The sequence below is a fragment of the Choloepus didactylus genome, chromosome 8, assembly GCF_015220235.1.
Source record: "Choloepus didactylus isolate mChoDid1 chromosome 8, mChoDid1.pri, whole genome shotgun sequence".
In the NCBI taxonomy this organism is placed as follows: Eukaryota; Metazoa; Chordata; class Mammalia; order Pilosa; family Megalonychidae; genus Choloepus; species Choloepus didactylus.
The window spans coordinates 7927851-7940261 of record NC_051314.1 but is presented as its reverse complement, the minus strand read 5'-3'; the positions used below and the strand labels follow the sequence as shown (position 1 = coordinate 7940261).

Sequence of the window (12411 nt, the reverse complement as noted above, 5' to 3'; positions counted from 1 at the left end):
GGGAAGTTGGCAGTGTAGGTAATTCCAGGGCTCAGTCCCACCACCAAAACAACTATTAATCAGGCTGGAACTGTTTGGAACAACTATTTTGAAACTCCAGAGGGCAGAAGAACACTGTATAGCATCTAGGGAAGTGAAGGAGGAAGAGGCTGATAAATTGCAGTGCCCATCCCCCACTCTCACAAAAGACACCGCCTTGGGGTCCAGTCCCTGCCTAGATCACTGATGTCAGAAAGTGGCATAAAAATCCTGTTCCCTATGACCAGAGGTGGGCACAGCTGATCACTGATCACAGCTTCTTAGCAAATTCAGATCACTGGGAGACCAGCTTTAATGGCAGCTGTTGTTTCAACCCACCCCAACAGGGGCTGTGGTGGTGAAGACTTGGAGAAGCTGTTCTTCCCCAGGGCTGAGGGGTATAATTAGTTGAATGGCTGCCTCTGCTGAGCAGGCCAGGAGAGCTCAGCTTTGCAGAGCCATTGGGGAAGCTCTTAGCACCCTTCCTGATCCCATCCCTAGGGCACCTTGGAACTGGTCTGCACCCCATTTGTGGGTCGCTGGACATCTTTTGGCTAGGAAAGAACTGGCTTGGGAAAGTCCTCTCCATTGTGTCCTCCTTCCAAAATTTGCCCTCCAGGAAAAAGTAGCTTGAGACAAAGAGTGTAAAAAACTACAGAGATGGACAGTCTGGGGGAAAGACCTGTGGACTTCAGACATCCAGGAGAGCTCTGTTCCATGGGAAACAGGGGAACTCCAAAACAACTAACAATCAAAAGCCCAGGACTAGATGGAGGCCATGAAAGATAGCAAAACCCTGCACATTGCATTCATCTTAGGCAGACTTTCCTGATAGGAGGGTTGAAGCTCAAGAAAATTCCTATCTTATTACCAGCTGGTTATAAAACCAAGAAACAGACATTAGAGGGGATAAATCCCAGAGTAAACATTTTAAAATATTAAAATGCACAGTGTGCAAAAAAAAAGGGCAAACAATGAAACAGAAAATGATGGCCCATCCTGTGAAAGAAAATAAAAATCCAGAAAACACCTAAGAAGAGGACAAGAATGTGACACACTGAACTAAAGCTTTAAGAAAATGATCTTTAAAATGCTCAAGGAGATGAGAAAAACTACAGAGAAAGAACTAAAGGATATCAGGAAAACAATGAGTCAGCAATATGAGAGTCTAAGTAAAGAGACAGAAATTTTTAAAAGAACCAAACAGAACTATTTGAGTTAAAGACAACAATAATTGATAAGAAAAAATGCCCAGGAGGGTTTCAAGAGCAGACTGGAGCTGGCAGTAAAGGTAACCATTTGAGTAATTGCAAATTCCAGTGTTATTGTAGTGTGTTGCTTGGTATATAAGTCCACTTCTTACTTCCTATGGGTGCTAAAATGCAAATGCATAAACAGTAATGATAAATCTATGATTTTGGACATACAATATAACAAGTACAGAAAACCTGATGGGGTGATAGAGGAGTACAGGAAAAATATGCTGTTGAATTTAAGTTTGTATCAAACCAAATATGATTGTTAAATACTTAGGATGTTAAATTTTAACCCCATGGGTACTGCAAAGAAAACAGATGTAAAATATATCCAGATAGAAATGAGACAGCATTCAATAGGATACAACACAAAAAATTCAAATAGATAAGTAGGCATTAATGGAAGTGAGGGACAAAAGAAGTATAAAACTTACAAAGGCTAAATACCAAAATGGCAGAGGAAATCCTGCATTATCCATAATGACTTGAAATGTAAATGGATTAAACTCTCTACTCAAAAGGCAGATATTTGGAGAATGAATAAAAAAGCATGACACAACTACACACTGTCTGCAAGAGACTCACCTTAAAATCAACTATACAAGTAGGATGAAGGTGAAAGGATGGAAAAAATACACCATGCAAGTCATAACCCAAATAGAGCTGGGTGGCTATTTTAATATCAGATAAATTAGATTTTTTAAAAATTCATTTTCATTGAGGTGTATTCACATACCATGCAGTAATACAAGCATACATTCAATTATTCACAGTACCATTATATAGTTGTGCATTCATCACCAAAATTAATTTTTGAACATTTTCATTATTACACACACAAAAATAATAAGAATAAAAATTAAAGTGAAAAATAACAATTAAGGTAAAAAAAGAACACTGGGTGCCTTTTTTTTTTGCCCCTATTTTTCTACTCATCCATCCATTCACTGGACAAAGGGGAGTGTGGTCCATAAAGCTTTCCTAATCACAGATAAATTAGATTTTAAGTTAAAAACCATTATGAGGGCCAAAGATGGTCATTACATACTGATAAAGGGGACAATTCAAAAGGAAGATGTAACAATTATAAATATATATGCGCCTAAGAGCAGGGCCCCAAAATATATTAAGCAAATAGTGACAGTTTGAAGGGAGAAATTGATGGTTCTTCATTAATAGTAGGAGACTTTTATACACCACTCTCAATAGTGGATAGAACGTCCGAAGATCAGTAGGGAAGTACAAGGTTTGAGTGATACTCAAAACCAACTAGACCTATCAGACATACATAGAGCACTTCACCCAACAAAAACAGAATACAAATTCTTTTCAAGTACACATGGATAATTCTCCAGGATAGACCATATGTTGGGTCACAAAACAGAAATCTATGAATTAAAAATATTGAAATTATAGATGTATATTCTCCAACCACAGTGGAATGAGGTAGAAATCAAAAACAGAGGGAGAAATGGAAAATTCACAAATATGTGGAAATCAAACATACTCTTAAACAACCAATAGGGTAAACAGGAAATCAGAAGAGGAATTAGGAAATATCTTGAGGCAAATGAAAATGAAAATACAACCTACTAAAACTCCTGGGATGTAGTGAAGGGAGTGCTGAGAGGGTAATTCTTACCTCTAAATGCTTATATTGAAAAAGAAGAAAAACTTTGAATCAAAGACTTAACATTAAAGCTGGAAGAGCTACAAAAAGAAGGGCAAACTAAACCCAGAGTAAGCAGAATGAAGGAAATAACAAAGATTAGAGTGGAGATAAATGGCATAGAAAACAAAAAGACAATAGAGAGAATCAACAAAACCAACAGTTGGTTCCATGAAAAGATCAATAAAATTGGCAAACCTTTAGCTAAGACAAAGAAAAAAATAGGATACAAATAACAAAAATCAGAAATGAAAAGGGGGGACTACTACCAACCCTGCAGAAATAAAAGGACAGTAAGAGGATACTATGATCAACTGCATGCCAATAAATTAGATAACCTAGATGAAATGGACAAATTCTTAGAAACACACCAAGTACATACATTGACCCAAGAAGAAATAGAAGATCTCAACAAACCAAATACTATAGAGATTGAGTCTGTAAGCAAAAAGCTCCCAGCAAGGAAAAGCTCAGGACCATGTGTATCCACATGGGAATTAACTTCAATTCTGTTCCAACTCTTCCAAAAAATTGAAGAGGAGGGAACACTTCTAATTCATTCCATGACACCAACATCATCCTCATACCAAAGCCAGATAAGGATACCTTAAGGAAAGGAAAACTATAGACAAATACATGAATATAGATGCCAAAAGCATCAACAAAATACTAGCAAACTGAATCCAACAGCACATTAAAAGAATTAAACACCATGACCAAATAGGATTTATCCCTCATATACAAGGGCAGTTCAACATAAGAAAACCAATTAATATAATACATGGCATAAACAAAATGAGGGGAAAATACCACATAATCACCTCAATTGATGCAGAAAAAGCTTTTGGCAAAACCCTTCATGATAAAAACACTTAGAACACTCAGAATAGAAGAAATTTTCTGAACATGAGAAAACATATATAAAAATCCCACAGACAGAAAGCTTCAAAGAATTGCAATTTGGGCACATCAAGTCAAGAGCAGAACTAAGAGAGCTCTGAGACAAAAGGCAATAATCCAGTGGCTGAGAAAATTCACTAAACACCACAACTTCCCAAGAAAAGGGGGGTGTCCGCTCACAGCCACCATCCTGGTGGACAGGAAACACTCCTGCCTATCGCCAGCCCCATAGCCCAAAGATGCCCCAGACAACCCAGTGTGATGGAAGTGCTTCAAATAACAGGCACACACCACAAAACTTGGCGTGGACATTAGCCTTCCCTGCAACCTCAGCTGATTGTCCCAGAGTTGGGAAGGTGGAGCAGTGTGAATTAACAAAGCCCCATTCAGCCATCATTTCAGCAGACTGGGAGCCTCCCTACACAGCTCAGCAGCCCAGAACTGCCCTGGGGGGATGGCACTCACCTGTGACATAGCACAGTCATCCCTCAACAGAGGACCCGGGGTGCACAGTCTGTAAGAGGGGCCCACTTGCAAGCCTCAGGAGCCATACGCCAATACCAAGGACTTGTGGGTCAGTGGCAGAGACAAACTGTGGCAGGACTGAACTGAAGGATTAGACTATTGCAGCAGCTTTAAAACTCTAGGATCATCAGGGAGATTTGATTGTTAGGGCCACCCCCCCTCCCCGACTGCCCAGAAACACGCCCCACATACAGGGCAGGCAACACCAACTACACACGCAAGCTTGGTACACCAATTGGGCCCCACAAGACTCACTCCCCCACCCACCACAAAGGCTAAGCAGGGGAGAACTGGCTTGTGGAGAACAGGTGGCTAGTGGACGCCACCTGCTTGTTAGTTAGAGAAAGTGTACTCCACGAAGCTGTAGATCTGATAAATTAGAGATAAGGGCTTCAATAGGTCTACAAACCCTAAAAGAACCCTATCAAGTTCAGCAAATGCCACGAGGCCAAAAACAACAGAAAATTCTAAAGCATATGAAAAAACCAGACGATATGGATAACCCAAGCCCAAGCACCCAAATCAAAAGACCAGAAGAGACACAGAACCTAGAGCAGCTACTCAAAGAACTAAAGATGAACAATGAGACCACAGTACGGGATATAAAGGAAATCAAGAAGACTCTAGAAGAGCATAAAGAAGACATTGCAAGACTAAATAAAAAAATGGATGATCTTCTGGAAATTAAAGAAACTGTTGACCAAATTAAAAAGATTCTGGACACTCATAGTACAAGACTAGAGGAAGTTGAATGACGAATCAGTGACCTCGAAGATGACAGAATGGAAAATGAAAGCATAAAAGAAAGAATGGGGAAAAAAATTGAAAAAATCGAAATGGACCTCAGGGATATGATAGATAATATGAAACATCCAAATATAAGACTCATTGGTGTCCCAGAAGGGGAAGAAAAGGGTAAAGGTCTAGGAAGAGTATTCAAAGAAATTGTTGGGGAAAACTTCCCAAATCTTCTAAACAACATAAATACACAAATCATAAATGCTCAGCGAACTCCAAATAGAATAAATCCAAATAAACCCACTCCGAGACATATACTGATCACACTGTCAAACACAGAAGAGAAGGAGCAAGTTCTGAAAGCAGCAAGAGAAAAGCAATTCACCACATACAAAGGAAACAGCATAAGACTGAGTAGTGACTACTCAGCAGCCACCATGGAGGCAAGAAGGCAGTGGCACGATATATTTAAAATTCTGAGTGAGAAAAATTTCCAGCCAAGAATACTTTATCCAGCAAAGCTCTCCTTCAAATTTGAGGGAGAGCTTAAATTTTTCACAGACAAACAAATGCTGAGAGAATTTGCTAACAAGAGACCAGCCCTACTAGAGATACTAAAGGGAGCCCTACAGACAGAGAAACAAAGTCAGGACAGAGAGACTTGGAGAAAGGTTCAGTACTAAAGAGATTCGGTATGGGTACAATAAAGGATATTAATAGAGAAAGGGAAAAATATGGCAAACATGAACCAAAGGATAAGATGGCCGATTCAAGAAATGCCTTCACGGTTATAACGTTGAATGTAAATGGATTAAACTCCCCAATTAAAAGATATAGATTCACAGAATGGATAAAAAAAAAATGAACCATGAATATGTTGCATACAAGAGACTCATCTTAGACACAGGGACACAAAGAAACTGAAAGTGAAAGGATGGAAAAAAATATTTCATGCAAGCTACAGCCAAAAGAAAGCAGGTGTAGCAATATTAATCTCAGATAAAATAGACTTCAAATGCAGGGATGTTTTGAGAGACAAAGAAGGCCACTACATACTAATAAAAGGGGCAATTCAGCAAGAAGAAATAACAATTGTAAATGTCTATGCACCCAATCAAGGTGCCACAAAATACATGAGAGAAACACTGGCAAAACTAAAGGAAGCAATTGATGTTTCCACAATAATTGTGGGAGAGTTCAACACATCACTCTCTCCTATAGATAGATAAACCAGACACAAGACCAATAAGGAAACTGAAAACCTAAACAATCTGATAAATGAATTAGATTTAACAGACGTATACAGGACATTACATCCCAAATCACCAGGATACACATACTTTTCTAGTGCTCACGGAACTTTCTCCAGAATAGATCATATGCTGGGACATAAAACAAGCCTCAATAAATTTAAAAAGATTGAAATTATTCAAAGCACATTCTCTGACCACAATGGAATACAATTAGAAGTCAATAACCATCAGAGACTTAGAAAATTCACAAATACCTGGAGGTTAAACAACACACTCCTAAACAATCAGTGGGTTAAAGAAGAAATAGCAAGAGAAATTGCTAAATATATAGAGACGAATGAAAATGAGAACACAACATACCAAAACCAATGGGATGCAGCAAAAGCAGTTCTAAGGGGGAAAATTATAGCACTAAACGCATATATTAAAAAGGAAGAAAGGCCTTCTTCTGCCGCTTCTGGTGCTGCTTGTGTGCTCGTTCGGTGTGGACCTGGTACCTCTTTTGTGAAGCGGCAGCTGAGGAGACCCCGGCTCTCGTCATGGCCGACGAAAAACCCAAGGAAGGAGTCAAGACTGAGAACAACGATCATATTAATTTGAAGGTGGCGGGGCAGGATGGTTCTGTGGTGCAGTTTAAGATTAAGAGGCATACACCACTTAGTAAACTAATGAAAGCCTATTGTGAACGACAGGGTTTGTCAATGAGGCAGATCAGATTCCGGTTTGACGGGCAGCCAATCAATGAAACAGACACACCTGCACAGTTGGAAATGGAGGATGAAGATACAATTGATGTGTTCCAGCAGCAGACAGGAGGTGTCTATTAAAAAGGGAGCCTGCTACTTTACTCCAGAACTCTGTTCCTACACACCAAGAATACATTCTCAATTAGAAAAACTGCAATTTGGTTCCACCACATCCTGACTACTACAGTATAGTTTTCTCTATTCTTTCATTTTTCCCTTCCCCATTCCTTTATTGTACATAAAGTAACTGGTGTATGTGCACAAGCATATTGCTGTTTTTTTTTTGTTTGTTTGTTTTTGTTTTTTTTTTTTTTTTTTACTAAATGGCCAATGGTATGTTTTGATTGACATCAAATGGAGATAGGATGGGGAAAAAAAATACTGGTTCTGTGAAAATACCCCCTTTCTCCATTAGTGGCATGCTCATTCAACTCTTATCTTTATATTCCAGTAAGTTATTTTGCTCTCACTGTTAACAAAAACCAACAACATAAAAAATCCTTGCATACCTTGTTCGATTGGAGAATTTTAATGTTTTTCATTTATCATTGTAAAACCAAGGACAATTTTATAACTTTTTTGTACGTAGCTGTTACATGTAGGGCAATCTGTCTTTAAGTAGGGATAAATTACTCTACAAGAAATGAATCCTAGATAGTTTTCCCTTCAAGTCAAGCGTCTTGTTGATTAAATAAACTTCTTGTTTAAAAAAAATAAAATAAAATAAAAAGGAAGAAAGAGCCAAAATCAAAGAACTAATGGATCAACTGAAGAAGCTAGAAAATGAACAGCAAACCAATCCTAAACCAAGTACAAGAAAAGAAATAACAAGGATTAAAGCAGAAATAAATGACATAGAGAACAAAAAAACAATAGAGAGGATAAATATCACCAAAAGTTGGTTCTTTGAGAAGATCAACAAGATTGACAAGCCCTTAGCTAGACTGACAAAATCAAAACGAGAGAAGACCCATATAAACAAAATAATCAATGAAAAAGGTGACATAACTGCAGATCCTGAAGAAATTAAAAAAATTATAAGAGGATATTATGAACAACTGTATGGCAACAAACTGGATAATGTAGAAGAAATGGACAATTTCCTGGAAACATATGAACAACCTAGACTGACCAGAGAAGAAATAGAAGACCTCAACCAACCCATCACAAGCAAAGAGATCCAATCAGTCATCAAAAATCTTCCCACAGATAAATGCCCAGGGCCAGATGGCTTCACAGGGGAATTCTACCAAACTTTCCAGAAAGAACTGACACCAATCTTACTCAAACTCTTTCAAAACATTGAAGAAAATGGAACACTACCTAACTCATTTTATGAAGCTAACATCAATCTAATACCAAAACCAGGCAAAAATGCTACAAAAAAGGAAAACTACCGGCCAATCTCCCTAATGAATATAGATGCAAAAATCCTCAACAAAATACTTGCAAATCGAATCCAAAGACACATTAAAAAAATCATACACCATGACCAAGTGGGGTTCATTCCAGGCATGCAAGGATGGTTCAACATAAGAAAAACAATCAATGTATTACAACACATTAAAAACTCGAAAGGGAAAAATAAATTGATCATCTCAATAGATGCTGAAAAAGCATTTGACAAAATCCAACATCCCTTTTTGATAAAAACACTTCAAAAGGTAGGAATTGAAGGAAACTTCCTCAACATGATAAAGAGCATATATGAAAAACCCACAGCCAGCATAGTACTCAATGGTGAGAGACTGAAAGCCTTCCCTCTAAGATCAGGAACAAGACAAGGATGCCCGCTGTCACCACTGTTATTCAACATTGTGCTGGAAGTGCTAGCCAGTGCAATCCGGCAAGACAAAGAAATAAAAGGCATCCAAATTGGAAAAGAAGAAGTAAAAATGCCATTGTTTGCAGATGATATGATCTTATATCTAGAAAACCCTGAGAAATCAACGATACAGCTACTAGAGCTAATAAACAAATTTAGCAAAGTAGCGGGATACAAGGTTAATGCACATAAGTCAGTAATGTTTCTATATGCTAGAAATGAACAAACTGAAGAGACACTCAAGAAAAAGATACCATTTTCAATAGCAACTAAAAAAATCAAGTACCTAGGAATAAACTTAACCAAAGATGTAAAAGACATATACAAAGAAAACTACATAACTCTACTAAAAGAAATAGAAGGGGACCTTAAAAGATGGAAAAATATTCCATGTTCATGGATAGGAAGGCTAAATGTCATTAAGATGTCCATTCTACCCAAACTCATCTACAGATTCAATGCAATCCCAATCAAAATTCCAACAACCTACTTTGCAGACTTGGAAAAGCTAGTTATCAAATTTATTTGGAAAGGGAAGATGCCTCGAATTGCTAAAGACACTCTAAAAAAGAAAAACGAAGTGGGAGGACTTACACTCCCTGACTTGGAAGCTTATTATAAAGCCACAGTTGCCAAAACAGCATGGTACTGGCACAAAGATAGACATATAGATCAATGGAATCGAATTGAGAATTCAGAGATAGACCCTCAGATCTATGGCCGACTGATCTTTGATAAGGCCCCCAAAGTCACTGAACTGAGCCATAATGGTCTTTTCAACAAATGGGGCTGGGAGAGTTGGATATCCATATCCAAAAGAATGAAAGAGGACCCCTACCTCACACCCTACACAAAAATTAACTCAAAATGGACCAAAGATCTCAATATAAAAGAAAGTACCATAAAACTCCTAGAAGATAATGTAGGAAACATCTTCAAGACCTTGTATTAGGCGGCCACTTCCTAGACTTTACACCCAAAGCACAAGCAACAAAAGAGAAAATAGATAAATGGGAACTCCTCAAGCTTAGAAGTTTCTGCACCTCAAAGGAATTTCTCAAAAAGGTAAAGGGGCAGCCAACTCAATGGGAAAAAATTTTTGGAAACCATGTATCTGACAAAAGACTGATATCTTGCATATACAAAGAAATCCTACAACTCAACGACAATAGTACAGACAGCCCAATTATAAAATGGGCAAAAGATATGAAAAGACAGTTCTCTGAAGAGGAAATACAAATGGCCAAGAAACACATGAAAAAATGTTCAGCTTCACTAGCTATTAGAGAGATGCAAATTAAGACCACAATGAGATACCATCTAACACCGGTTAGAATGGCTGCCATTAAACAAACAGGATACTACAAATGCTGGAGGGGATCTGGAGAAATTGGAACTCTTATTCATTGTTGGTGGGACTGTATAATGGTTCAGCCACTCTGGAAGTCAGTCTGGCAGTTCCTTAGAAAACTAGATATAGAGTTACCATTCGATCCAGCGATTGCACTTCTCGGTATATACCCGGAAGATCGGAAAGCAGTGACACGAACAGATATCTGCACGCCAATGTTCATAGCAGCGTTATTCACAATTGCCAAGAGATGGAAACAACCCAAATGTCCTTCAACAGATGAGTGGATAAATAAAATGTGGTATATACACACGATGGAATACTACATGGCAGTAAGAAGGAACGATCTCGTGAAACATATGACAACATGGATGAACCTTGAAGACATAATGCTGAGCGAAATAAGCCAGGCACAAAAGAAATATTATATGCTGCCACTAATGTGAACTTTGAAAAATGTAAAACAAATGGTTTATAATGTAGAATGTAGGGGAACTAGCAGTAGAGAGCAATTAAGGAAGGGGGAACAATAATCCAAGAAGAACAGATAAGCTATTTAACGTTCTGGGGATGCCCAGAAATGACTATGGTCTGTTAATTTCTGATGGATATAGTAGGAACAAGTTCACAGAAATGTTGCTATATTATGTAACATTCTTGGGGTAAAGTAGGAACATGTTGGAAGTTAAGCAGTTATCTTAGGTTAGTTGTCTTTTTCTTACTCCCTTGTTATGGTCTCTTTGAAATGTTCTTTTATTGTATGTTTGTTTTCTTTTTAACTTTTTTTTTCATACAGTTGATTTAAAAAAGAAGGGAAAGTTAAAAAAAAAAAAAAAAAAAAGGAAAAACAAGTTAAAAAAAAAAAGATGTAGTGCCCCCTTGAGGAGCCTGTGGAGAATGCAGGGGTATTCGCCTACCCCACCTCCATGGTTGCTAACATGACCACAGACATAGGGGACTGGTGGTTTGATGGGTTGAGCCCTCTACCATAAGTTTTACCCTTGGGAAGACGGTTGCTGCAAAGGAGAGGCTAGGCCTCCCTATATTTGTGCCTAAGAGTCTCCTCCTGAATGCCTCTTTGTTGCTCAGATGTGGCCCTCTCTCTCTGGCTAAGCCAACTTGAAAGGTGAAATCACTGCCCTCCCTCCTACGTGGGATCAGACACCCTGGGGAGTGAATCTCCCTGGCAACGTGGAATATGACTCCCGGGGAGGAATGTAGACCCGGCATCGTGGGATGGAGAACATCTTCTTGACCAAAAGGGGGATGTGAAAGGAAATGAAATAAGCTTCAGTGGCAGAGAGATTCCAAAACGAGCCGAGAGATCACTCTGGTGGGCACTCTTACGCACACTTTAGACAACCCTTTTTAGGTTCTAAAGAATTGGGGTAGCTGGTGGTGGATACCTGAAACTATCAAACTACAACCCAGAACCCATGAATCTCGAAGACAGTTGTATAAAAATGTAGCTTATGAGGGGTGACAATGGGATTGGGAAAGCCATAAGGACCACACTCCACTTTGTCTAGTTTATGGATGGATGTGTAGAAAAATAGGGGAAGAAAACAAAGAGATAAAGGTATCCAGTGTTCTTTTTTACTTCAATTGCTCTTTTTCACTCTAATTATTATTCTTGTTATTTTTGTGTGTGTGCTAATGAAGGTGTCAGGGATTGATTTAGGTGATGAATGTACAACTATGTAATGGTACTGTAAACAATCGAAAGTACGATTTGTTTTGTATGACTGCGTGGTATGTGAATATATCTCAATAAAATGATGATAAAAAACGAATAATTTAATAAAGAAAAACAAAAAGAATAATTTAATAATGAAAAAAAAAAAAAAAAAAGAAGGAGTAACCCTGATATCTGATAGTTCTCCCAACAGCAAAAAGCAATTCCTTTTGGAAGTAAATTGTATTTCCGAAGTCTCCACACTTCCATCCCTAGGCAACTATTTATAAGAGATTGAAGGAGAAAGGGTGGTTGATTCAGCAAACATTTATTCCCACTCCTGAAATGAAATCCCCAAAAGCCCTTAATTCAGAAAGCAGAGAATATTAAGATTATGAAACTTGCCCAAACTGCTCTCTAGAGAATTCTAATGAGAATCAAAATAGTCAAAAACA

At 38.2% G+C, this 12411-nt stretch overlaps 1 protein-coding gene and 1 pseudogene across 1 annotated transcript; one reads left to right on the top strand and one right to left on the bottom strand.

Moving 5' to 3' along the window:
• Window positions 1–12411, bottom strand: part of LOC119542515 — a 230353-nt pseudogene that overhangs the window by 196862 nt on the left and 21080 nt on the right.
• Window positions 6807–7413, top strand: LOC119541676 (small ubiquitin-related modifier 2). Its single transcript, XM_037845781.1, has one exon. The coding sequence runs from the start codon at window positions 6899–6901 to the stop codon at window positions 7184–7186; it is 288 nt and encodes a 95-aa protein (XP_037701709.1). The 5' UTR covers window positions 6807–6898; the 3' UTR covers window positions 7187–7413.

Coding starts and splice junctions, on each gene's coding strand:
- LOC119541676 (XM_037845781.1), top strand. CDS start 6,899: ATGGCCGACGAAAAACCCAAGGAAGGAGTCAAGACTGAGAACAACGAT.